This window comes from Leuciscus leuciscus (genome assembly GCF_965113295.1).
Source record: "Leuciscus leuciscus genome assembly, chromosome: 15".
In the NCBI taxonomy this organism is placed as follows: domain Eukaryota; kingdom Metazoa; phylum Chordata; class Actinopteri; order Cypriniformes; family Leuciscidae; genus Leuciscus; species Leuciscus leuciscus.
Window position 1 is genome coordinate 33,204,148 of NC_138739.1, and position 27,872 is coordinate 33,232,019.

The 27,872-nt window shown below is 37.8% G+C and overlaps 2 protein-coding genes and 1 long non-coding RNA gene across 4 annotated transcripts in view; 2 read left to right on the forward strand and 1 right to left on the reverse strand.

Annotated features, from left to right (window-relative positions):
• LOC309475549 overlaps nt 1–27,872 on the forward strand; it is a 209,829-nt gene that overhangs the window by 85,421 nt on the left and 96,536 nt on the right. The gene's annotated exons all lie outside the window — the stretch shown is intronic.
• LOC309475488 (uncharacterized protein) lies at nt 7,066–15,956 on the forward strand. Its single transcript, XM_082138282.1, has 4 exons — nt 7,066–7,182; nt 13,810–13,938; nt 14,070–14,166; nt 15,405–15,956. Exons 1-4 carry the CDS (start codon nt 7,137–7,139, stop codon nt 15,700–15,702), a joined length of 570 nt encoding a protein of 189 aa, XP_081994408.1. The 5' UTR covers nt 7,066–7,136; the 3' UTR covers nt 15,703–15,956.
• On the reverse strand, nt 16,115–27,291 carry xpnpep1 (X-prolyl aminopeptidase (aminopeptidase P) 1, soluble). Of its 2 annotated transcripts, none has more exons than XM_082138281.1 (20): nt 27,182–27,291; nt 25,513–25,634; nt 23,610–23,673; nt 22,230–22,334; nt 21,880–21,972; nt 20,508–20,651; nt 20,290–20,385; nt 19,927–20,008; nt 19,612–19,822; nt 19,199–19,288; nt 19,068–19,118; nt 18,888–18,946; nt 18,531–18,608; nt 18,376–18,447; nt 18,183–18,243; nt 18,019–18,088; nt 17,720–17,893; nt 17,446–17,522; nt 16,936–17,034; nt 16,115–16,404 (listed from the first exon to the last, which is right to left on the reverse strand). In XM_082138281.1, the coding sequence occupies exons 2-20, from the start codon at nt 25,627–25,629 to the stop codon at nt 16,285–16,287; spliced, it is 1,863 nt and encodes a 620-aa protein (XP_081994407.1). In that variant the 5' UTR covers nt 25,630–25,634; nt 27,182–27,291; the 3' UTR covers nt 16,115–16,284. The 2 variants fall into 2 exon arrangements, with proteins under 2 accessions (XP_081994407.1, XP_081994406.1); XM_082138280.1 differs by lacking the exon at nt 27,182–27,291 and adding an exon at nt 26,067–26,416.

Sequence of the window (27,872 nt, forward strand, 5' to 3'; positions counted from 1 at the left end):
TATTTAAAATATATTTTTGTAACATTACAAATGTCTTTACTGTCACTTTTAATCAATTGAATAAAATTATTAATATCTTTAAAATTTCTTTAAAAAATATTTAAAACTTCAATCTTTTGAATGGAAGTGTATTATATTATATTATATTATATTATATTATATTATATTATATTATATTATATTATATTATATTATATTATATTTTATTATATGATATTATATTATATCTCTGTACTTGTCAATGGTCTAATAACCACTCAGAACATCTTAGCAGGACCTTGTCAAACACAGTAGCTTTACAGTGGCAAATTTACCAAAGGCAGTTTTCCCAGAAAATATAAAAATCTTGTTTTTGCTTTTGGCAGGTGTAACAGATTTCATTTCTTCAATAAAACATTGAGCCAGTTCTGCGTTTGGCACGGGAATCGTCTGCCACCGTTGTCCTGACGGATTCTGCTGGAGGTTGTTATCAGCCGACAGACAGAGAGGAATGTCTCAGTTCTGGCATGGCTAGTGTCTGCGTTCACACTCCCGTAATGAATCATCACGCGCGTCCGTCTCTCATGTAGATGAGACTGAGTTACTGCCGCAGTCTGGCGGTTTTTCAGAGGCCGTGATGACATGTAGTCCAGTTCAAAACGCTTTCTGCTCCAGGGATGAGTTTGATCCAATCCACACTTCCTCTAGTGAAGGATCCGGCTAATGCTCATCGCTGTGGCTGCATTGAAGATCTGGTTTGGCAGCATGTGTGGTGTTTCACTGTGGATGCGACTCATTCTCCACTGAAAGCCCTTGAATCCAAGAAAAGCTATAATATTTTTAAAAAACAACAACTTATCTTATTGATGTCATGGCTATTTAGGCAGGTGTGTTGAAGTAGATCTTCTGCTTTGGAGGAAAGTTGATGGATGATCTGATAATGTCAAATTTGGTTTAGAGAAAATCTTGATGTGTGAAATCTTCCACATCAGACAACTGCAGGGTTTATTTATTATTTATTATTAAGTGTCTCACTGAATGCATATTATACATTGCTTCTCAGTGTAACGATAAATGGACAAATAAAAAAGTTTTTTTTTTATTTGCAGGGAGAAAAAATTATAATATTTTTATATAATTATAATAAAATATAAGTATATATTATAATTAAAAATAATACTGTATTATAAAAATGATCTACTGTATATATTTATTATTTATTATATATATTTTATAATATACTGTACAGTATTATATTGTATTATATAGAATTCAGTTACAAACTGAAAAAAAAACATTTTTAAATAAAATTAAAAAAAAAAGTATTACGTATTATATGTAAATATAATATTGTATTATAAAATATTATCTATATTTTTCTTATTATAGTTATACATATTGTAAATATTTTATAATGTACAGTATTTTGAAATTATGTATTCTATAAAAATAAGTAAAAAAATTATATATAATATAGTATAATTAAATATACTATTGTATATTAAATATAATATTGTATTATAAAATTATATATATATATATATATTAATAGACACTAATTAAATTAAAGAAAATATTGCATTTTAAACATTATCTATAAATGTATCATATTATTATATATTGTATATTTTATAATATACAATGTTATAAAAATGTATCACACAAAATATTTTTTAAAAAATTAGTAAAAATTATGATTAAAGAAAATATTGTATTATAAATATTATCAATATATTTATCATTGTTTATTATATATTGTATATATTTTATAATAGTGTTATCAAAATATATATTATATAACAATGTATGTACATATTTCACATTTTCTGTGAATTGTTTTCATATGCATTTTTTTTATTAATTTTTTTTTATTTAAAATTCTTTTTTGCTCAATTGTATTACAATGTGCTGCAGATTTTTAAAAAATGACCTTGACCTTCAAGGTTTCTGTACAATTCCCTCACCAAGCAGCATATGAGGGAAAACTATTAATTTAATATTAATATATTAATAAATGTTAATATTGTGAGTGAGGTGGAACAGTGTGATCAGATGTTGTCGTCTTACTGAAATAGATACTCATCACAACATCCCCTCTTCCCCTTCTCTCATTCATTCGTTCTACTCCGCTGAAGGTCATCACATGGACAGAATCTGTGTTTACACAAGAGAAAGGCTCAGACAGGACTTGCCATCACTAATGAACCGGCGGGACGTCCCGACTGGGGTGTTTGTGTGGGCTGTCAGGCTCCCCCATCCAGGATCTGTAAAACAGGGTGAAACGGAGATATAGAACAGACAGAGATTAATCTATGATACAGAATTCAGCCTAAAATATGTCAGACATATAGTGCACAGCACTCTTTAAAGATTCATGCTGACGGCACATCATATTTTATAACCGCCTACAATTCATATACATACTATTTATTAATGTCTGATTTATATTTATGTCTATTTATATTCACACTTTCTCACGTCACTTGATTCAGCATGGCACCCCTGTGTGTTTTTGGGTGGTCTTCTGTTTTGATCTTTTGTAAAAGACGCCACAGCTCAGCGAACACCATCACCAATGTGCCGATAGTAGTTGGTCCACTTCACTTCATACAAACAATCAAATAATCAAAGCCAGACACAGGCAGTCCTGAGGTTTCAGGACAGCTTTACTCCACGTCTAAACTGCAAACAAACCACGCAGCAAAACTAGATTGTACTGATATTGATTATATATACACACTATGAAAGAGCAACACAAGAAGAAGTCATTTCATTCGGAAACCAATAATGCGGTGTGTGTGACGCTACAAAAGTAACAGCCAATCAAAACAGTTTTCTCTTGCAAAAATGACAGATGCAGAATGTGTTGGAAACTTTATGGATTGGTTTTTAGTTTTGTATTGTTTTCTAACAAAAGTAGGTTTATTAAAATTATGAAGTCATAGTGTTTTGGTGGGAAGTTAATGTATGGTTTGATCATGTCAAGTTGGTTTGTAGAAATGTTGATGTTTTTTTTTTTTTTGTCTCCCTTAGTGTATTTCCTACATTATTTTGTAATGTGTGTAACAATTTTTTTCCCCCAAATTTACATTTAATAAAAGTAAAATATATAAAGTATAATTACATATAATATTGTATTATAAATATGATCAATATATTAATTAATATATTTATGATGTATTATATATTTTTTATAATATATATTACCAAAATATATTATCTATATAAAAGTTCAGAATATTTTACACACACACACCATTATATTCTCTTGATTAACATTGAATGCAAAATATATAAAAAGATTTTTAGCAATTATACAATTATATTGCGAAACATAAAATTGTATCATTTTTGTGGCGGCGCCAGTTAAAATGAAAAATGACAGACATGAAGTCTTTACGGTTGAGCTCTGTTTCTCAACTACATGATCAGTATTTTCCTGTCTGTTTAATATTCATGAGGAGTGGGATTTTGGACCAATGAGGTTTGGCTGTGGGCGGGGTTACCAGTCAAGAGGCTACAGGAGAAAACACAAAGCAGAAAACAAAATGTTGTGTCTCTTGCCAAAACTGGTTTTGGTCAAAAAGGAGTTTTGCAGTGACATGAGACCAGAGGTTATTCTGTTTTAATTAGATTTACTGATTTGTTTTAGTGATTTTTGGCGACACAACAAATCTAAGTTTGACTTTGACTATGCAAATGAACACAATGCCATGTTGTGTTCTTTCTCAAAGCTGAAAATCTCAATTATTTAAGTAACCAAATCAAGTTTAATTAGGCTTGCCCCATCACATTTGGAAATGATTCACAGCACGGCATCTTTATCCTGCACATTGTCACTGAAGCTGTTGCTAAGCTGGAGTTTGACGTCTTTGTTTGAGTAGTTTACAATGTCTGAGTGCTGCTTCCATTCACTGTCATTTGGCTCTGGCTCTGCCTCACTTACTGAATGAACTCTCCGCCGGTTCCCACATTGTGCGACGGGTCACTTGCCAAACTGTAAGCAGTCCTGGAGCAGAAATAGCAGGACCGGTTCAGTCTGGCCCAACAGGGTGTGAGATTGGTCCAGCCGAAACACACGTCTCATGCTGAGATTCTGCATAAAGGTCAGTTCAGCCATAAACGCCCCACCAGCACCATATACCAGTCTGTGTCTATCGGTGGGACATACAAAGACCCCTGAAGGAGAAACAAAAGTGATTAGTTTTGTTCATTGAAATAAAGCATATATACAGTATATATATATAGATGAAAAACTTTAAATAAAAATGAAATAAGTTTAAGCTAAAGCACTAACATTTCTAACTGGAAATAAATTAAAAGATAAAACTGAACTAAAACTAGAACTGGAATTTTTTTTTTAATATTTAAAAAAAATTATAATAAAAATGACAAAATCACATGAAATGCTAAAAACATAACTGATATTAAAATGAAAACTGAAATACTAAAGTAATGCTGAGCTGTACTTTTAAGGACAAATATTGCCTAAAAATGTCCCCCAAGGGTCTAATCTAATAAAAAAATTCATACTAAATAAATAGCCTAACACTAAAGTTTGACTATAGCGTAATTTAACAAAAAAGCCAGGCAAAAGAAAACAAAAGCATCTTTGTGAAGAATTGTGTATGATTTACATTTCTGCTTGATGAAGTCATGCTGGTTCTGAAGCAGATGAATGAACACGTTCTGATGCTGTATAGATAAGGCTGCGATGCATAACATTTATGAAAAACAATATCATATCACTACTTTCTCAAGGAAACTGCTCTAAATGGTTCTAACTTCATATCTACGAATGGTTTTATTAGGGTTTTTGACTAAATATATAGTCCTACTTTCATAATGAGTCTAGCTCTGTGCTGCATGTCTATATGTGTTTGTCTGTATATGCATTTATGATTTTAACACAAAGCCCCTATTAGTCTGTTTAATGCGTCACGGTCCATGTAAAACTGCCCTGATATATATCACAGAGTGCAGAACCAAACAGAACAGCGCTGAAAGAAGAGATTTGTACATCTCTTCCCAGTTTAGATGCAGTTTGTGCTTGTTTTTCAGTGAGATACTGATTGCCATTTACAGCTGTGAAACATGGAATAACTATTTTTGATGTGTAAAGATACAGATATCAGACACTAAATGCATTGTAAGTGATTAATAAATTAGTTATTTGTAGTGGCATTTGTGTGTCCTTATAACTTAGCCTATGGAAATTATTAACAGGATACTGAACCATTTTATTTAAGTCAAGTCAAGTCAAGTATATTTGTATAGCGCTTTTCACAATACAGATTGTATCAAAGCAGCTTCACAGTATTAAATTAAAATAATACAACAAAGTTTGTTTCTAGTGGAATTTATTGATTGATAAAATTAAATTAAATATCCCCAAAATATCCCCAACTGAGCAAGCCAAAGGGGATATTTTGGGGATATTTAATTTAATTTTATCAATCAATAAATTCCACTAGAAACAAACCTTGTTGTATTATTTTAATGACATATTTAGAACCTTTTTTAGACTATCAGCCACTTTGCTTTACTGTTAAACCCAAATAAATGGTTACCGAAATTGTAACCGTTCTACATTAATTCTACAGAAATTAAAATAAAAATATCATGCTGTATTATCCATGCCAGGCCAGTAGTTGGCGATATAACGTAAAGAAAAACTGAACACCGCAAGTAGTTCAGCAATTTATGCATTTTATGAGACAACGCCGAATTCATCACTCACCTGATAATGTGCGGTCGCATTTACCGTTGTTCTGCGAATTTTCACGGGCGAAATCTATAATAATTTGAATAGAAATCCATGCTATACGCTGATTTCACGCAGCCGTTATTTTGAAATCGAAAGCGAGGCTCCGGTGGGAAGAAAACCGGAAGTGTCGCCTTTAATCACAGGAGAGTCGTGAATGCGATGGCGTATTGTTGTGTTTAATGATGTTGTATCAATTCTAAAAATGTACATACATTTCTTTCATACTTTAGACTATATACAGTGAAATTCATTGATAAATAAAAATTTTTTTTAATATATAATTCAGAATGTAAAAAAAGAAGCAGGATTGAACTATATACATATCCTATATTGGATATTAACAACCAATAGTGTAAATCGCGGCAGCAGCTTCAGGTTGGTAATCCAAGGCATTGTTGTTTATCGTTACTTCCGGGGTTCTTCCCACCGGAGCCTCACTTTCGATTTCAAAATGGCGGCTGCGTGAAATCAGCGTATTGGGAACTTTGCACAGATTTCGCAACGGGTTTAATTTGGTCACAAAAATATTAAAATCACTTTTTTTTCAAAAGGTTCAAATGGTCAAACTGAATTTCTCTTACATTGTCAATATTTTATCTTGTTTACACCTGTATAATTGGCCTCATCACACTGTTTGGAATGCAATAAGGAAAATAATGCAATATATAAGAAAAAAAATTCCACATTTCAGGGAGTTCGCTGAGAACAACCCACAATAATTGCTTGGTATTTGTGTGGCAGCCTTTGGCGTATGGTGAGAAAGATCTCTCTGTGTTGTTATAACTGGCATTTGTCATAAATCAGCATTGAAGCCTTTCGTTGTGTTATTATAACTGGCATCTGTCATAAATCAGCATTGAAGCCTCTCATTGACCCATGTCTGAGCCCAATATAACTGGGTTTTACCCACCAGGCTGTCCAGCAAACATTCTCAGCAAGGGCATGAGGTGTCAGTGATCCCATGAATTCACGGTTATATGCATCAAATCAATTGACATTGGCACAACTTGAAGAGGAACACGTTTATACAAATAATTAAACCCAGCATCCATTTACAACCCTTGTTCGGGCTGGAGACCATACAAGATGGTAATTTATTCCACATGTTGCTGGTATCAAGCTTGAAATACAGTGTTTTATGATGATTGAGCCTTTCAACATATTTCTTGAAACTTAACATATTTGATAGTTAGCCATACAAATATTAGACAAAAGCCTATTTCCACCAGAACAACTGGCTTTACAAAGATAAATATGATTGAAAAAGGAGCCAATAGATCTGCAGCTCAGAGGTCAGTGATTCATGACTCATTACAAATCTTCTCATAGTTGTTTATGTGTAGCCTAGTAATTTGAAATGTGAATCACTTTATTGCTGACATTTACGTGCATGTTAGCTTATTGCTCTTTATGCGAGTACTTTGGATATCTACACGGTAAGAGCGATGTTTATTTACTAGCTAATACAATGCAGATATATTTAAAGGAGTCAGTTGGCTAGTGTAAAATCCTGTAGACTTGTGTGAGCGATAAGTTCAACATCACCTGTAACGTTATTACATCTCTTCAGCTCTCCAACATGAACCCTGACGCGGTAAAATCATCATTGATTTAAACAGACGCATGACGGGCAGTGTTCTCATTTTCTAAACGTGTAGGTTACGGTTACTTGCCAGTTTGTATATCCACCTTAGAAAATTTAGCAATTACAATGTATTGTTTTTGAACACAGATGTCCAAGCAAAACGCCTCGGTTACGACTGTAACCTCGGTTCCCTGAAGAGGGAACGAGCGTTGCGTCGAAAAGCTGACGCTATGGGAACGCTTTGCGTGATGACGTCTTGAAGCACATGTAAAATCAGTCCAATGGTGTGGCGGAACGTCAGAGGCGGGTGACGTCACGTACCAGGAAGCTATAAAAGCCGGCCCGAAACAGAAAACGAAAGCTTCGTAAAGTCTGAAGTCGCGCTGACAGGCATGAAGGAGATATGGCAAGGCGACGCAACGCTCGTTCCCTCTTCAGGGAACCGAGGTTACAGTCGTAACCGAGGCGTTCCCTTTCAAGGGAACTCCCGTTGCGTCGAAAAGCTGACGCTATGGGAACGTCTATACCAACGCCTCCATAGCTACAAATGTCTGTCCTGTGTGTAATCATGTGAGCAGCACTAAGAAGACAAAACATGAGACCCTAGAGTAGAGTCTAAATCCAGAGAGTAGAACCTGACGAAGGTGTGCGGTGAGGACCAGCCTGCCACATCACAGACGTCCTGTAACGATACTCCTGATATAAGGGCCTTAGAGGCCGCCATACTCCTAGTAGAGAGCGACCGGACAGCCAAAGGAGAAGGCTGTCCAGCCGCCTCATAAGCCAGTGAGATAGTCTCAACCACCCACTTGCTCATCCTTTGCTTAGACACTGGACCTCCCTTGTTAGGGGAGCAAAAGTCACTTTTACGCCACAGGGCAGCTCTGTGGACATACGCGTCTAACGCCCGAACAGGGCAAAGCAAATTATTCGCCTCCTGGTCCGATTTCGAAAGGGAGGAGGACCTCCAAGTGCCACGAAGGAAACGAGATACCAAGGGGTCTTTCCCCACAGACATTCCACCCAAAGGACTGTGGTAAGCACCTATGGCCGCCACATAGACCTTTAAAGTGGACGGGGTCAGACCTGCAGTGAACCGTTCCTGCAGGAACTCCAGCACTGTACCAATTGGGCAGTGGACTGGGTCCAACCGACGGTCACTACACCAAGAAGTGAATACTCTCCACTTCAGGGCATAAAGTTTCCTCGTGGAGGGAGCTCTGGACTGTAGAATGGTCTCAACAACCTCGGTTGAGAGACCTGACTCTATGAGCTGGGCCCCCTCAGAGGCCAAGCCCACAGGTTCCACAGTTCTGGCCGAGGGTGAAATATCGAGCCCTCTGCCTGGGACAGAAGGTCCCTCCTGACGGGTAACTCCAGAGGATGCCCGTCGAGGAGGGACACAAGATCGGGAAACCATACTCTGCCCGGCCAGCGCGGGGCTATAAAAAGCAGGCAAACCCGGTCCCTGCGAACTCTTTCCAGAACTCCCGGGAGCAGAGCAACTGGGGGAAAGGCGTACAGACGTAGCCTCGGCCACGTCTGTACCATAGCATCCAGTCCCAGAGGAGCTGGATGCGTGAAGGAGAACCAAAGTGGACAGTGAGACGTCTCTCGAGACGCAAACAGATCCACTTATAATTTCCATATCAGCTCCACCACCTCGGGGGTGGAGCCACCATTCCCCGGGCCTCGGCCCCTGTCTCGACAGAGTGTCTGCTCCTATATTCTGGACCCCGGGGATGTAGGCTGCCTTGAGTGACAGCAACTTCCCCTGGGACCACAAGAGGATATGGCATGCCAGCGCAAACCCCCTTGATATAGGCGACTACCGACGTGTTGTCCGTATGTACTACACATGGTGTCCCCTGAGACCTGTGATAAAGCTCCTCAGAGCCCGGAAGACAGCTAACATCTCTAGGCTATAGAATGCCAGGAACGATGATGGTCTTCCCACAGACCTTGAGATGAGCGACCCTCAGGATCGCTCCCCAACCCGTGAGGGAAGCATCCGTTGTTAGCAGTTTGCGACGACAAGGAGCTCCCAGCACTGGGCCCTGGGACAGGAACCAAGGTTTCTTCCACATAACCAAGGCACGTAGGCATCACCGCGTGACCTTGATTGTGCGAAATGGGTTGCCCCTCGGGGAAAAACCCTCTGGTCCTGAGCCACCACTGCAGGGGCCTCATGTGCAGCAGTCCAAAAGGTATCCCGTTGGAAGCTGCTGCCATGAGACCCAACAGTCTCTGGAACTGTTTGACAGTGAGTAGCTGGCCTAGCTTTACACTTCTCACAGCTGCCAGGATGGAATCGAAGCGTGGCGATGACAGGCGCGCCTGCATCGACACTGAATCCCAAACCACGCCTAAAAAAGTGGTCCTCTAAAATGGAGAAAGCACACTCTTCTTGGCGTTCAGCCGTAACCCCAACTCTTTCATATGGGCGAGAACAACATCTCGATGTTGAACCGCCATCTAATGCGACTGAGCTAAAATCAACCAATCGTCGATGTAGTTCGTGATGCGAATACCCCGGAGGCGCAGAGGCGCCAGAGCTGCATCCACGCATTTGGTGAAAGTGCGGGGTGATAAAGCCAGGCCGAATGGAAGAACTCGATATTGGTATGCTTTGCCCCCGAAAGCAAACCTCAGGAACTTCCAATGACACGGACGGATGGAAATATGCGTCCTTGAGGTCTGTCGTGACAAACCAGTCCTCGGACCTGATCTGTGGCACGATTTGTCTCAAGGTTAACATTTTGAACTTGAGCTGCATGTACTCGTACAGAACTCGAAGATCTAAAATGGGACGCAATCCCCCGTCCTTTTTTGGAACTATGAAGTACCGGTTGTAAAACCCGGTTTCCCTGTTGGAGGGGGGTACATATTCTATGGCCCCTTTCTCTAACAGAGTGTTTACTTCCTGTTCCATAACCAGAACCTGCTCGGGGCCCACCACTGTGGGCAGGACCCCCATAAACCGCGGTGGGCGTTAATAGAATTGTATCTAATACCCTTTTTCCACGGTCTGCAGGACCCAACGAGAAACATTTGACAGTAGCTTCCACGCTGTCAAAGATTCTACTAGAGGTACCAGTCTCTCGAGACTGGTTTCTGGATTTTGTTGCTGTTGAGTAGTCGGTTCGTCGCCCTGTAACGGCGCACCGGCAGGGAACGACCAAACAGACTGCTCCAGCACCCTCCTCAGAGGGGGCGGGCATCCCGAGGCCACTACGTTTCCGGGTGGACCTTGAGATATGTGCTCGCCGGAGACCGCTGCGCCCTGTAACACCGGAGGCGGCAGGGTTGGCAGAACGGTCCCCTGAGGGCACCGAAGAGAGACGGCACCGTATTTTTCTCCTGCTGTTGAGTAGTCGGTTCGTCGCCCTGTAACGGCGCACCGGCAGGGAACGACCAAACAGACTGCTCTAGCACCCTCCTCAGAGGGGGCGGGCATCCCGAGGCCACTACGTTTCCGGGTGGACCTTGAGATATGTGCTCGCCGGAGACCGCTGCGCCCTGTAACACCAGAGGTGGCAGGGTTGGCAGAACGGTCCCCTGAGGGCACCGAAGAGAGACGGGCACCGTGAAAAGAGGTGTTAACCGCTCTGCTTCGGGGGGACTACCCTCATTTGTCCTGAGCCCTCAGACATCAGGACTTTTTCCCAGCAGCCTTCTTGGCGGTAATAACGGTCCGCAGATCCGTTTTACCCCTCGAAGACTGCTGGGTTTGAGAGCGCCCTCCGTGTCCCCGAGATTTTTGTGGGGGAGCACGAGAGGACACACTCTGTTTTTGAGTGGCACGATGTTCAGCGCTCTTTTTAGAGGAGTGAGGCTGCTCCCGCTCAGCAGCCTCAATGAAAGAACGGCGGGGGAGAAGTTTTTGTAATGCAGCTGCCTGTTTAGCAGCTTCCTGAGATTTAGCTACCGCACTGTTTACTGCATCACCAAATAAACCAACAGTGGAAACCGGAGCATCTAAGAGAACGTGCTTTTCTTTCTCTTTTATATCGCTCAAATTGAGCCACAGATGCCTCTCAGTGGCCACCAGGGCTGCCATAGACCGCCCGATTGATTTAGCGGTCTCCTTGGTGGCCCTGAGAGACAGATCTGTGGCTCTGCGTAGTTCAGCCACTGTGTCAGGACCAATTCCCCCGCCCTCCTCTAAATCCCCCAATAATTCTGCCTGATAGGCTTGCATAATAGACATCGTATGCAGACACGCTGCAGCTTGACCAGCGGCTGCATACGATTTATGAACCAGAGATGATGTGAATTTTACTGGCTTAGAGGGAAGTGAAGGAGCTTTCAGGGAAGATGCCGTTGCTGGAGAGAGATAGCTCGCAAGCGTCTCCTCCACCTTCGGCATCTCCCCATAACCATATTCTTTATATTTGTGAATGGAAGAATAGTGGGATGTTTGTGGTGCATACACTCTGTATGAAACCGGTTTTCCCCACGATTTCGACACCTCGGTGTGGAGATCGGGGAAAAACGGAAGGCTTCTTCGCTGAGGCTGTGTACGAGATGGCAGGAAGCGTTCGTCGAGCTTACTTTTCGAACGAACGTCCTGCCTATCCTCTGGCCACTCAATAGATAGTCTGTTAACTGCTCTAGTAATAACATCGAGCAGTTCCTCAAACGCATGAGACTGAGGTGGCGAATCCTCAGACTCAGCTTCAATACTCACAACATCCAACTCCTCAGAGCTGGACAGTTGCAGTATTGGTGCCTCTATCGGGGGGGAAGAAACCGCAATGCGTGCTTCCACACCCTGATGAGAGGCACTGGATCTGTCAGATTGATGCTGAGATAAGGCAGAGCCCGTCTCAACATCCACTGACAGATCCATTTGCGAACCCCAGGTCTGAGATCGCCGCCGAGCCTCAGCCGCGGCGGGACCCGAGCCCTCGGGAACGCGATCGGGATTGAACCGAGCCAAGCGGGATCGGAGCGTGCGCAATGGAAGCGCGTCGCAATGCACACAGTCACCACCCTCGAGTGCTGACTGGGCATGCTCCTCACCCAAACAAACAACACAAAGAGTGTGAGTATCACCTCCCGTTAAATAACGCGGGCAGGGATGGACACACACTCTAAACTGCTGCTTGCTCGCCATACTGAATATATATATATAATATAGACAGACAACACCAAATAACAAGGACAGATTCAACACAGAGCGCAACTGAAGACTCAGAAAGCTTTCGTTTTCTGTTTCGGGCCGGCTTTTATAGCTTCCTGGTACGTGACGTCACCCGCCTCTGACGTTCCGCCACACCATTGGACTGATTTTACATGTGCTTCAAGACGTCATCACGCAAAGCGTTCCCATAGCGTCAGCTTTTCGACGCAACGGGAGTTCCCTTGAAAGGGAACTTCAAAACTGCAGTTTGTTTCGGTGTTTATTTTTGTAAGGCTCAGATACATCATGTTTTATTAATATATATGTGCCTCTACATTGTATGTGTCTATACTTTGTACTATATTACCTTGTACTCTCTACTATATTTAATTAAAAATAGTTTGCGCGTCAGAAGCGTCATGATTTGATCGCCAACACTGACATCTAGTGGTTGATGTGAGCACTGCACGAGCACGAAGTCCTAGCATTCAATGTTATATGGTGTGTAGGCCTACATACGCCTATGTATCGTATCGTGCACAGATATGCTGTTTAAATCTGGTATATTTCGCTGTCGTGATCTTCCACGATCTGTCCAAAACCAATATTACCAGAGAGCATATAAAGCTACAGCCTATTTATTATTATTGGCACGAAACATTAGTTATGTGTGAAGACACTGAACATTTATTTAATTTGCACTATGATTTAATGAGCCGTGTCTTGTGGCCAAATTCTGTGTATATTTGTCTGAGGAATGTCCTTTAGGAAATGCGGAACCGATATTTGTTTATCTTGCTAATAGAATGTCCACTGGGATTTTCTAATAATAAACCATAACTATTCCAGAAAAGAAATTTGGCAAATCAAGGCAAATCAAGAATACGCGGTGCATTGTAAACAATGTGGGAAACGTGTGAGCATCATGGGATTATTTCCCAGCATTCTCATGTCTAGTGCCAGAGTTAATTGTGTATTTTTGTTTGTAAAGTCCCAGATGAAATGAAGCATGAACGCTAATGAATGCAGGCTTTTGTGTTTATTATCTGTTCATACTGCAACAGGCCCTGCTAAAGGAGATGCATACGTTATGAAAATGTTTCCTTTTATTTTGCGCAACCACAAGTTTCCAAATGAATTTGATCCTCTGAAAGTTTTTTGTGCACAATCCAAAGAATTCAATGTTTTTCTCTGGGTTTCTGGGATGTGGCTTGGATCTTTAAGGACACCAAACTGGTTGAATGAATTTAGGGGGCCACTGTGGGGTGATGAGATTGTGCCGTTTCCATGGAACCAAATCCACTTGAGTCACATGGCTTCATACTAATGAATATTCTGACCACTTCTTTCCAGACCAAACAGTTTGTTGGTCACTTTTGGCTTATGCTATCAGCAACATGAGCCTAACGGGGATCGCTCTGTCTCTTAACGGGACGGCCTCATTGGAACCAGACGAGTCAGAAACACAAGCCACTCTCTATGGTGAGTAAAACGTGTTTTAACTCATAATGTAGTTTTATCAAAAATGTGCATTAGCTTTCTGTCTCAAAATATGTGTTAAATGTTCCTTAAAAGTGATCCATGAAAACAATCGTCTCTCTTTCCTCACACAGAAGTCAAAGTGTTCAACATCGTGCTTTCTTCAGTAGCTCTGTGTATCCTGATAGTGACAGGAATCATCACCTGTATCTCATATCAAAGACACAGAAGGTGAGTAAACAGATATGTGCAATAGGCCTAAAACATATTTGGACACTTAAGCCACACTTAAGAAATAATGTTTGTCCTTGCATTAAATCAAATCTCAGAATTTGGTAGAACAATTGAAATTTTTACTTCATCAGAATGGTGCGAAACTTAGTAAAGGTTTTCACACTTGCTGTGTGAACACACACACACAAAATCATGGACATGATTTAAAAAGGGTAAATGGTCCTGAATAAAATAATCACATGTTTGTTCGCGGTCAGAAATGGCCGCATTGGAAATGAATGGGAGACTAATTTCATCTTGTGGAAACATTTGGTGCTGCAACAAAACAAAATTGTTGATTTTCCCACAGTTTTAGAGTAAAACGTTTTGGAAAATATATCTTTCATATAAAAATTTAAAATAGTATTTTTGTGCATTTGTGCACTTTTTTTTTTTTTTTTACTTCAGCATTAATCTGCCATGTCAAAAAAAAAAAAAAAAAACTTAAGTCTGCACAACAGCATTTAAGATTTATGAAAAGTCTATATATTAAATGTATAAATACTATATACTTAAGTTATAACTACTGCATAAAGAATTTAGTACCATAAAATCCCCTAAAAATACAAAGTATCAAATAAAAAAAATAAAACTCAAACTAAACTAAAATTAATCAAACTAAAATATAGTACATTACTATAATTTCACTGAAATTAAAAATATATTTATTTCGAAGGGTTAAAACTAAAAGTTTGGCAAACAAATGCAAAGTTTCTCAGGGGAACAAATACTATTTCCATCACACAAGTTTCGCAAAGCATCGAAATATTTGCACTTTGCACATATTTCCATAAGGGATTTGCAAGCCAACACAAAGTTCTATAATAATTTTTTTTTTTTTTTTTGAGTTTGTTTGCAGAAGTATTGCATTTCCCAGAGAAACATTTTTGAGAGTAATATGATTTATTGAAATATGATTTATTTCATTGCTTTTAAGTTTGCTCGCAAAGCTTTTGCCTTCTCTCGCAAAAGTATTGCGTTTCCCAGAGAAATTTTGCATTGGCTCGTAAAAAAAACACTGAAATATAGTTTTTCCTTGTACCTTTTTTTTTTTTTTATCATAAACAAGTTGCGAGCGAATTCAAAGTTTCTCAGGGGACGAGAAATCATTGAAATACCGTTTACATTTTTTTTGCATTCTCTTTCAAAAGTATTGGATCTTAAATTGTGTCTTGTTACATATTTTTGTGTCACAGGAAGCATAAGAGGGCACGCATCTATGAGAGTGCCGTGGCCTGCGAGGTTCCCGAAGAGCCAGTGGGTGTTACTTGTGTGAAGAAAACCCACAGTTTCCGTAACCCGCTCACCCTTTTCAGACGACAGGAGGGGCCGAAGGACAACTCACGGATCCACTACATCTACACCAACCCTCTGCCGGTGGGACACGAGGAGGACAGGATCCCTCCTCACACTCCACTCACGCTGCAGGACTACGCCCGCGACCCCAAGAGCGGCATCACCCTGGTCCCGCCCATTTTTTACATGCAGCTGTAGATAGTCCTGGACAGTTCGTTTTTAAGGAAAACTTTGATCACCGCCATGTCGTCCAAAACCCGAATCATGTTCTTTCTTGCGTGGAACTCAAAAAGAGACGTTTAGCAGAATGTTCACGCTGCTCTTTTTCTTACAATGAAAGTGAATGGTGACCAAAAATCACCATGAATGTGGTTAATGACTTCTGCGCTATATTCTAGCCTAATTACAGCTGTTCCTCACACAAAGTTAGAGTATGGTTTATTAACATTTGCTTTTAGACGGAAAAAAAGAAGCTCAGATGTTTATCAAAATGTATAATTTTGCATTTCACAGCTGAGAAAGTCTCACCGGTTTGGAAGAACATGAACTTGAGTAAATAATTTTTTGGATGAATTATTCCTTGGGATGAGCAAAAGTAAAAGGCAGTGTGTCTTTTTCCACACAGTTTTTAATTAGCGCATAAAACAGCTGAAAGTGTACGTTACAAAAGATGCAGAAAGTGAAATATATCCACCAGAAAAGCAGATCGAGCCGAAGACTGAAAGAGAACGACCGATCGTTACAACGATGACAAAAAAAGAAAAACTGTAAACAACATTTTTAGATAATCGGCTGAATTTGCCGGATCAGCCAATCCAGAACCTCCTTCCTGCCTTGCCGCTCCATCTCTGCTCCAATCGTCTCCAGGCATTTCCTGTGGTAGTCGTTCACCCAATCACGCTGCAGGATGACATGTATGTATTATTACAGCAATTCATGCTTTAACGAAAGCATTTTCATAGAGGTTTACAGGATTCATGCATTCAAATGTTGTTGATAGCTGTCTCAAGCATAAAGCCCTAACGTATACTTGGGTTTTTACAAGTTTGTATGCAAAATAGCGCAGACACTGGACAAAAATATAACTTTCTAGTGCTCTAATGTGTCGGGCACGTTATCAAATGGCGTACGCATCAAAACTGAAGTAAGCTTTGGGCTTTAGGCATCTCTAATCATTTTCTTTTCAGTTGTTGTTATTAGATTTTATTTTTTAAATAAACACTTACAAAAAATGTTTGCAAGACTTTTTCATAGTTATTGTACAAACTGCCTTGTTGCTAAAACACAGCAAACTGTTAGCATGCTAATTAAAGCACCACCACTAATAATATAAAAAATTAACTATATTTATGTAAAAAAAAAAAAAAAAACCTCTAGATAAAGTAGACGGCCATTGCAACCCAATGGCAGTATCCATCGGTCTGCTCTTACCTCTTTCTGTGTGAGCAGGTCTGTGTTGATCATCTTTAGCTGGATGGGGACTAGGGTGAGGGGTTCAAACGTCAGACTACCTCTGTTCCTGTAGTTATACTGAAAAAAAATGATGTTAAAAGCTGAAATATCGAACCTCAGACCTCTCAAACGTGCATTAAATAATTTTTGGTTTAGTTTGTTGTCTTGGACTCAATACTGACACCTATTGGTCTGGAGGAAACATCATGTAAACAAATATTTGGACAGAATACCTCAGTTCCTATAGATATACTGACATTATAAATGTTGTTTTTCAGACCTCTCAAAAGTGAATAAAATCATTTTTGGTTTAATTTGTGCTGTTACGTCTTAGAATCAATACTGACACCTACTGGTGTGGAGAAAGCACCACATAAATGTGTCAAAATATTTGACCTTGTGCACCTATAATGATCTGTATCAGAAAATCGATGTATTTTCTCAGCATAAATATAAACTGATTATGGAGTGGTTTGATGCAGTATTTACTTTGGTTTTTGCGGGAACGACCAGGACAACGTTTTCCAGCCGAATGCCAAAAGATCCATCTTCATAGTACCCGGGCTCTGGAATAAAACATGCACAAGACTCAAATATATTGAACCAACTTCACAGTAAACTTTAACTACATTTGAGGCAGAGTTGCAATAATACCGCCTTACAATAGTACAGAAACTGGTTAAAAAAGGAGCATTAAAACACTTTCAGATCCTTAAAAACTGCAATGAATAAATCCAGAATGAAAGTAAGTGGGTTTCTGTACCATCGCTGACGATCATTCCGGCCTCCAGAGGTTCGTCTGCAAAGGTTTTATAGCTGATGCCACACGGACCCTCGTGCACGTTAAGGAAACATCCGACGCCGTGGCCGGTACCATGAAGATAGTCCAACCCAGAGTCCCAGAGAGCAGCACGAGCAAACGAGTCCAACAGGTGACCTGTAGAAAAGAGCACAGTCCACTGAGACCAAACGCCTCTCTTTACCTCACTCTACACAGCATTAGAGCGCTTCAAACTGCTCCAAAACAAACCGAACTTCAAGTTTCTGATTTTAAGGACGTACCTTTGGTACCATTGGGAAAAACCGCAGCACTGACGGCGATGTGTCCCTTTAGGACGTATGTAAAGCATTCCTGTAGAGATCAAATATTTTGTTCTGATAGTTTTTAGACTATTAAGTAAGGAGAGAGTTTGATCTTGAAGGAAATAAAAAAAAACATGTTTTACCTTCTCATAATCAGATGGGGTCCCAAAATGCACTGTACGAGTCACATCTGTAGTTCCATCTCTGGATTTCAAAGATAAAAAATGTCATTATATATATATATATATATATATATAATCTAACACATTTATTTAATTCTTTCATATCTAAATAAATAAAAAATAAATGAAGCGCCTGCAGTGTTTGTGTACTTACCTGTACTGAGCGCCGGAGTCAATAAGATAAACTTCATTAAGAGAAAGAGTTCTGTTGGTTTCTGGGAGAGGCCTGATTAAATGATAGATCAGAAAGAGACAATTTAGAAAAAAACAACTTTAAATGCATGGTTAAATACTGTCACAGCAACCCACCTGTAATGTATTATGGCCCCATTTGGACCGACGCTAGAGATGGTAGGAAAACTCAGCCCAACAAAGTCTTTCTGTTGACTAGACAGACAAAAAAGAAAAAAAATTCAATTGAAAGCAGATTTTCTTGCTGCTTCAGTGTCTGCAGTTCCACAGATCACCAGATGGTGGCGCCACAATCTCATACAATAGAAAAACAGCAAGTAATGCAGCTTTTTAAACGCACTGGCAACGATGGCATTAGTATTATGATACTGTTTTTATTTATAAAATTATATAAAAATATAATTAAGTCAATGTGTGTGGAAAAATTCATTGTTTGGTTCTTTTTGCAGGTCAAATGCAGCATGTTCGACTCACCTGCGTAATTCTTCTGCTTTATCTGCTGCTGATATCTCTGTGACCGTACCTTTGGGAATCTATATAAATGACAAATACTCTTATACTTTCGTTATGTATTCAGCATTCAATCAATAAGGTAGAAAAACAGAGAAAAGTCTTCCTGAATAAATTTCAGGATTATATAAATTATAACGATACCTCTTTCTCCAGCCAGGCAAAAAGCTCGCACAGCGCCACGGCGTCTTTGATCTGTGATAATAAAAATATTGTGATTAATTAGGCAAAAAAAGTTGAAGATTTCTGGAATATCTCTAGCCACGTGGACTTACATGTGCCATTTTCATGCCCTGGATCTCTGTGGGGTTCTTGACGGCTTTTGCCAGACATAAGGGTGTGTATGGGATCGCAGCTCTGTGGGCCTGGACAATTACAGTTGTAATCAATTTTAATTTTAGTTAATTATATTTAATCATATTTAAACACTTAAATATCTAGACTTTATATCTAGACTTTACAAGTTTTGAGCACAGCAACCTAGTCAAATTGCAAAAAAAAGGCAAAATGACAGCGGTTTACTTCCTATCCTAAAGGATAATACATTTGCCGTGAATATAGGGAATATTTCCTCCCAATAGGCCCCTTTTTGTATGTGGCGTCCCTCATGGGACAATTTTGGGACCACTTTAATTTTCCCTGTATATGCTTCCTTTGAGCTGGATTTTTCGGAAGTATCTTGACTCACCTTAGGTATGACTTGTGTAAGAGCGCAGCTGGCTTTGTCGCAAATCCACATCTTATCTTTCGGCGCCAGCGCCGCACAAACCGCATTCAGCTCTGAGAACACGGACTCGTACGGAAAGCACTGTACGGTCAGATCCGGTTTGCTCGGGCTGTCCAGTTCCAAATGCTGCCGGATCGCAGGGTCAGCCAAACGCTTGTTGTCCACAAACAATCTAACATAACACATGGACCAGATGACAGCAATGAGCACGGGTCATGTTTTTGAAACCTGGGAAATTTTCAGTATAAAGTGAGGAATCAGGAATGCAAGTTTTACTTTATGCTGCTAATGCCGATGATGGCGTAGGCGAAGAACACAGGGTTGTATTCAATATCTGACCCGCGCAGGTTAAAAAGCCCTGGAGAGAGAAAGTGAGATTTCATTTCAATGTCACATGATCCTTCAGTAATCATTTCAATGATCTCACAAGTCATTTTACTATGTTTGTGAAGACATTTCCAGGACTTTCACCTTACCAAATGTCGCAATCAAGTCTATAATTATCAACATCAACACAAGCTAATCTGACTCAAGAGCTCTCTGACTGGGGTTAACAGGAAAGTGGAGAGGAGAACGAGGGCTGGGTCGTGATCTGACCGCTAAAATCACACACAAACCGTGCTGTACGCTGATACGTACACGCAATCTCATCTAGAGCCGTGACCACAAACCAGGAAATCTTCCTTTCTGCCATTTTTCCTCTCAGAGCTGTAATTTTATCTTGCCAGGTTAGGCCTACAAGGGAAACAGCAACAAAAAAATGTCTCAATGTTCAGCAGCACAAACTTTATGACTGCCCTTTAAGATCAAATGTATATATAGTGTGTAATTATTATCCTCCATTGAGAAGTGCTGACCGGTGTATTTGAGCCCCAGGGCGATGAGTTTGGTGCTGGGCCGAGCCGGCCGATCCTCCCAGATGGCGTCGATGAGATTGGCCTGCACCGCGACTAAAGAGTGACCCGCACTGCTCAGAGCCTTAGACATGTTCTTCCACTGGTCTGAACAAACAATCACAGACAGCTGATGCACCACATGACGTACTACAAGTCAAATAATTATGATTTCTCTGACTGCAACCACAGTAAAAGTAAAGTAAAGTAAAACTAAGTTTGTTTCTTTGTTTGTTTACAGTTTAACACCATTCATGGCGAAAAAGAGATTAAAAAAGTATATATATTTTTTTTACCTTAGATAAAAATGATTAAACTAGATCTGGCCTTACTTCATTTAAAATCTTTTCATAAGAGTCAACTGAAAAATAGAGTTCACAGAGTTCAATCTATCACAGTTTCACAATAGAAAATATTCTAACAGATTAATCTATCACAGTCCATCAAAATATGCTTCAGTGATCATGAATAATTAAAACTAAGTAAAATACAATGAAATATACAATTGAATACTAAAACTCTTTTTTTTTACCCAGTTAAAAGCAGACTACCATGCAAAAGCAACAAGCCCATTAAAAAATATATTTATAATTAAAAAATAGTTATAAAAATGATTAAAAAAATACTTTAAATGTAAAATATTAATACAATGAATTTTAACAGTAAAATCAAATTTAGATAAAAATATCATAAATGTTGCATGACACCCCTACAAATATGGATAAAAATATCTGTATAGACCACCATATTCATTATTTTCAATAGCTCAGACTAATATGCAGAAGCGTTATGCCTATTTCAACAATTAATAATAATTTTCAATATTTATTTAATTATTAAAATCCTTTCAAAAAAAAAAAAAAAAATACAATTATTTAAATAAAATATTCCAGAATATGTAGAAGTGTCATGCCCTTAAAAACAATTCATAATTTTAATAAAATGGTAATCAAATTCATTAGTTAAATAAATAAATAAATAAATAAATAAATATATATATATATATACACACACACACACTAATAAGTGAAAATATCTGTATGGATAACTATATCTATTATTTTAATAGTCTAATAGTCTAACTAATATGCAGAAGCGTCAAGCCATTTAAACAATTAATTATTTAAATAATATATAAATACAGTTATGTACAGTTAAAATATATTTTTTTTATATGAATTAACTTAAAAAATATATTTACATTCACTAAAATATATTTGTACCCATATGTAAATAATATGTTCCCCTAAAATAAAAAGTTGCATGATGCCTCTACTAATATGGATGAACATATTTGTGTGCATTATATTCAAAGGTGTTATTGTTGAATCCTCACCGGCAGCAATGATCCAAGGATCAACTCCCACTGTGGAGTTTTCTGGGAGAACGCTGATGAGCCAGTCCTCCTGGGACAGTGTTTCCTTCAGTCCTGGCCATACAAAATGACAATCATATTCAAATTGCTCTTTTGAGCAAATCTAATCGACATAAACCTAAAGATTGATCTATGTGAAGTCAGTGGAATGTGGCTCAGTATTAAATTCAAGAAAATATTCTGATGAATGTTTTGTAATGGCGCATGAAAAGCAGCAGCTTGGCCAACTTGCTTCCAATGGCAGCAATCTGATAACAAATGTAATGACCTAGCAACTGCATGTCATAAAATTATGCAAACATGCCCTGTACCCATTTTCATCAGAGTCCAGTTATTGTCCATCTGTTGGCTGGCCTGCAGGAAGTACCGCCCATCAGTCCATAAAGCTGCATGCTGTTCTGTGACTATAGCAGTCCCTGAAACAAGCACACACAGCATTAATCAAGTCGCTTTACTACAGCCTGCAAACATGATTATTAGAAATATAAGCAAAAACCAGAAGCACTTATTATTATTAAAAAAAATAAAATTTCAAAAAATATGTTCTTCTTTTGTTCTGTTATTTTGAGATTATTAAAAAAAAAAATCTAATTAGTATTAAATTAAAAGAATTCATTTAAAATAATAATAATAATTATAATTGTTATTAAAATATTAAATAATAATAATAATTAGATTTACAATTAAAAAACAATAAAAAATATTAAATAATACAATTATTTTTTATTATTGTTGTTGTTATTCAAATTTTTAATTACATTTAAGATGACTGTTATTCTTATTAAATGATTAAATTATTGTTCTTAATTTATAATAATTTATTATCATAATAATAATGATAATTATTATTATTATTATACATATTAATTAATAATAATAATAATAATCATATTACTTTGATTTAAATGTAAGAATATAATAAATAATAGTTATTATTAAAATAAATAGTATGATTATAAAATATTAATTAACAATAATAATTAGATTTACACTTAATAATAATAAACAACAATTACATTTTATTGTTAATATATAATAATAATAATATATTATTATATAAAACTAATTAAAAATAGATTAAAGTAAATCTTTCTAAATTATTACTTTTAATTTATTGTTGTTAATTTATAATAATAATAACAATTTATAATAGTAATAATAATAGTTATTATTATTGTGAAATTTTTTTTATTAAATGTTTATTTTATTAAATAATTATTATAGTAGTATATGAGGGATGCTGGGTTATGCTTCAAGCCACTCCTGAATGAGTCTGTGCCTCAAAACTAAATCTGGTCACACCAATGAGCTAAAAATCATGCATGACAAGCGGTCTTTCATAGTCATAACATATGAACCTCATATCCCCGTTTTACTTCCCCATCCTTTGGGTGAATGAGATTGAGGTGGGGTGAACGGCACTTCTTCTAGTTGCAATGTCGATAATTGTGTGTGTGTGTGTTTATCTGGGATTATATTGTCTGATTGTGATTTATCTCTATTTATGCAAGTAATCTATATCTTGTAATAAACATAATTGTCCCAATATGTGTGTTCAACTGTGATGTTTGTATAGTTGATAAATCTCCACTGTGACCCAGTTAAAGAGGGTATTGTCATATTGCAATTTTGTAACAGTGAATCCTGCAGATCCCAAAATTCAATAAACTTAGAGCAACATCTGCACGCACCTGCAGAACCGTTGAATCCGCAGATGAATTCCCGACGGCAGTCACAGGGAGCGATGTATTCACTCTGCAGGATGGACAGATGCAGCGGGGAAAAGAGAGAGACGAAGGGAAAAAGTGAGATCAGCTCTGTCAGCAATCAGTCCTAATTACTGCTAATTTAACCATCCAGCAGAATGAAAGAAAACACTCAGCAGGAGGACACGCGCGCACACACACACACACACACACACACACACACACACACACACACACACACGCGCACACACACGCACACACACGCACACACACACACACACACGCAGACACACACACAATCAGAGGAGATTTCATAATCACAGAGCTAGAAAGGAGGGGGTGAGGGAAGCCCATCACTCACACAATAGAAATTAAACGACTCAACACGACTGAGACACTACACACCTGAGACACTACACACTATACACACACACACACACTGAATGTTTTTAAGGCAGCATTTTTATAAATCACAGGCAGTACATTTAGAATTCACTGGTTGTACATTTAAATCACCGGTTAAATGTTTATAAGGAGGAATGTTCAAAAAAGTCACAGGTTGAATGTTTATAAGCTGGAATGTTTATAAATCACAGACTATATGTTTATAAATTACAGACTATTATGTTTATAAATCACATACAGTATGTTTATAAATTACAGACTATTATGTTTATAAATCACATGCAGTATGTTTATAAATTACAGACTATTATGTTTATAAATCACATGCAGTGTTTATAAATTACAGGCTATTATGTTTATAAATCACATGCAGTGTTTATAAATTACAGGCTATTATGTTTATAAATCACATGCAGTGTTTATAAATTACAGGCTATTATGTTTATAAATCAAAGACTGTAGGTGCGTCCCAAATTGCGTACTTGTACTAAACTTACACTAAACTACATAGTGCATAGTGTATAGTGCATAGTGTATAGTGTATAGTGCGTCATTTGGGACACAGCTTCTATGTTTATAAATCACAGAAATTAAACGACACAACTGAGACACACCACACCACACCACACCACACCACACTTGTAATGGACATAAATCACATGCAGTATGTTTAAAAATCATAGGCTGTGTGTTTATAAATCACAGGTTAAACGTTTATAAGGCAGAATTATTATAAATCACATGCAGTATTTTTATAAATCACATGCAGTATTTTTATATATCACAGTCTGTATATTTAGAATACACTGGTTGTATATTTAAATAACAGTTTGAATGTTTACACGGTGGAATCAAATGTTTTTTAAAAAAATCACAGTCTGTACATTTGGAAGTCAAAGGTTGTATATTTAAATCTCAGGCTGTATGTTTACAAATCACAGGTTCAATATTTATTAGGCTGAATTTTTATAAATCCCAGGCAATATGTCATAAATTACAGACTGTATGTTTATAAATCACAAGTTCAATGTTTATAAGGCAGAATTTCAATAAATCACAGGCCGCATGTTAATAAGGTGGAGTGTTAATAAATCAAAAACTGTATGTTTATAAATCACAGTCTGTATATTTGTAAATCACATGTTGTATGTTTATAAATCAGTCTGTATATTTGAAAATCACAGGTTGTATGTTTATAAATCACAGGCAGCATTTTTATAAAGTGGAGTGTTTATAAAACACAGACTGTATGTTTATAAAACACAGACTGTATGTTTATAAATCACAGGTTGTATGTTTATAAATCACAGGCAGCATTTTTATAAAGTGGAGTGTTTATAAAACACAGATTGTATGTTTATAAAACACAGACTGTATGTTTATAAATCACAGGTTGTATGTTTATAAAACACAGATTGTATGTTTATAAAACACAGGTTTCACAGTAGTGTAGCACAGCTCATGTGTTTTAGAGCAGGTTCACCTGATGTGCATCTCCTGAAGGGATGATGTAAGCTTGGATGGGCTCTGCGATGCACTTGCCGTTCCTCATGGCCTGCCGGAGCTGCCGGAGCAACTCCACCGAGATCTTTGGGGACATAGCGTCTGTTCAGAGAGAAAGTGGCAAAATGTACACAATGATGAGTACAGAGTGAAAAAACAATCAGTAATTTGCCAATGTAATATTTTAGTCGATATCTAATTCTAATACACATGAACTTTTCACTTTCAGGCCTATGCTAATCAACTATAATCTCAGTCGAATGATCCCTGTGTGAAAGAAATAAAAATGTACATGCGAACCAAACAATTAATTGAGTAAATCTGTTCACAGGAGTGTGAATTTTTCAACTTTGATATAAGACTGTAATATATTAAAACCACTGCTAGACTACTTTTTAATACTTCAGTGACATCAGATCAATTTCCAAGTCTATTGACGTGAAATCAACAAGTTATTATAGTGTCGACAGAAGTTAAATGGTTTCTGGCTGTGCAAGAGTGCATATAAGTGTAAAAAAGGCTTCTGTGAATTACCTGTAGCCATTTTCCTTCTGTGAACCTGAGGTCTTACTGTTAACGTGGCGCTCAAAGTTGGAAAGATATGTGATTGTTAACCTTTACCTTGCACAGACTGTCTCTCAGGTGGCAACCCAATGCGTCCAGCCCATAGTTAAAGATTTACTGTCTACGTCTTCTTATTTTGTCATTACGAAACTTTACCAAATGCAAAATTGAAGCATTTTATTGATTCCTTTCACAAAAGACTAACACTAAAAACATAATTTTTCAAAGATAAAAGATTCTGTCATTGTTGTCAAAGAATGGAGGATTCAAACGATTGAATTAATAAAGATTCTGATTTTCTATGAGAGACTATACATTGTAATTCATGTGATGTTACAGTATTAATAAACCAGTATAGCTTACTATGCCTTTTTTTGTAAAGTATGGTTACTTTAATGCTTTTTTGTAGGGCTTCCAGGAAACTGAAGTCGCAGATATTTTAAATAGGCCTATATTACAGTTTATTTTTGTGGATATATATTTTAGCCGCTCTATTCATTCACAAATAACATGCGCTGTTGCCAAAAAGCTACATCATCGAGAGGTAACTGTTCCATCATCCAATCACTGCAATGGAATTATCATATCGACAGCTGATTGGGTGGACGGTCTCCACAGTTCGACAATATAAACAATGTACATTTAAACAGTCAATTAGCGAGCATTTATTTAGAAGAAAGATCTGCAGTGTACGATGAATTAACAACGCATCAGTAAACTTAAATTAAACCAAAACAATACTATAGTTAGAATTTATCTGTATTATATTTTATCCGTGGTAGGTGTGGCAGTACCCCGTAATTGAACCAAATACAATTTGTTCGATTAGAGAAATGGTATTAGTCTGCAAACATACTTGGTTTTATTTATTTCGCACGCACATTGATACATTTTTTTTTCTCTATCTTATCAAATGAGATATTGTGTGGTGCGCGCAGACGCTTCCTCGATTATCAAAACAAGCGCATGTTATGCAAGCGACAACAATAACACTCGTCTCGGTCTCAGGCTGCACAATACACTGCCGCTTTCTGAGCATGCAGCACATAAAGTGAATGACTGACATCAAACAATTCACCATTTACCTTGGAGAAGCGAGCCCTGAAATGTAAACTATTGGTAAAACTCTGCTGTTCCTTGTGTTAGTGTGCGAAGGAAGCTGCCATTACAGTGATGACGTGTGAGGGCACGTGACATGCTGCCTCTTCCAGTCACATGGCGGCGCACATGGGAATCTCCCACTTCTATTTTGTGATTTACAGAAGTCTAGTGGAGATGATTTGCTATGAAGACCAAATGAAAACTCTATTTAAAAAAAAAAAAAACTATATCATATATTGAATTGATAGAAACAGCTTCTGACTACAGCATTAATTTGTTAGTCAAAAGTCATAACTGATTAAAAATAACATCTACATAGCATGTGTATGCAAAATACCAGGCAAAAGTCCTAATTTACTGACAATGTCTCTGTGAAAGCAGAGGGGCCAAAAATGATGATTTCTGTCTGTGCGTCATTCAGCTGAAGAAAGGGAACAACACATCCATATTTAACATTCCTCAAGCAGTCAAACTGTTAACTATAATAACACCCTTTGAATGTAAGGGAAAATAGCACTGAGCGTCATCTGCACAACAATGAAATGAGATGTTATATTTTCTAAAAATTGCATATAAAGGGAGGAGCATGTATAGTGAAAATAAAACTGGACCCAGAATTGAGCCTTGTGGTACCCCAGATGGATAAGACCAGTGCACAAGATAAAGAACAATCTC

Bases quoted from the DNA above. Each gene is read 5' to 3' on its own strand.
- LOC309475488 (XM_082138282.1), top strand. From the start codon at position 7,137: ATGTTAGCTTATTGCTCTTTATGCGAGTACTTTGGATATCTACACG. The intron at 7,183-13,809 runs GTAAGAGCGATG...ACTTCTTTCCAG, and splicing joins GTACTTTGGATATCTACACG to ACCAAACAGTTTGTTGGTCA. The intron at 13,939-14,069 runs GTGAGTAAAACG...TTCCTCACACAG, and splicing joins AACACAAGCCACTCTCTATG to AAGTCAAAGTGTTCAACATC.
- xpnpep1 (XM_082138280.1), bottom strand. The intron at 20,386-20,507 runs GTCAGCACTTCT...TTTCCCTTGTAG, and splicing joins CCTGGGGCTCAAATACACCG to GCCTAACCTGGCAAGATAAA. The intron at 19,823-19,926 runs GTAAAACTTGCA...GTGTTATGTTAG, and splicing joins ATCGGCATTAGCAGCATAAA to ATTGTTTGTGGACAACAAGC.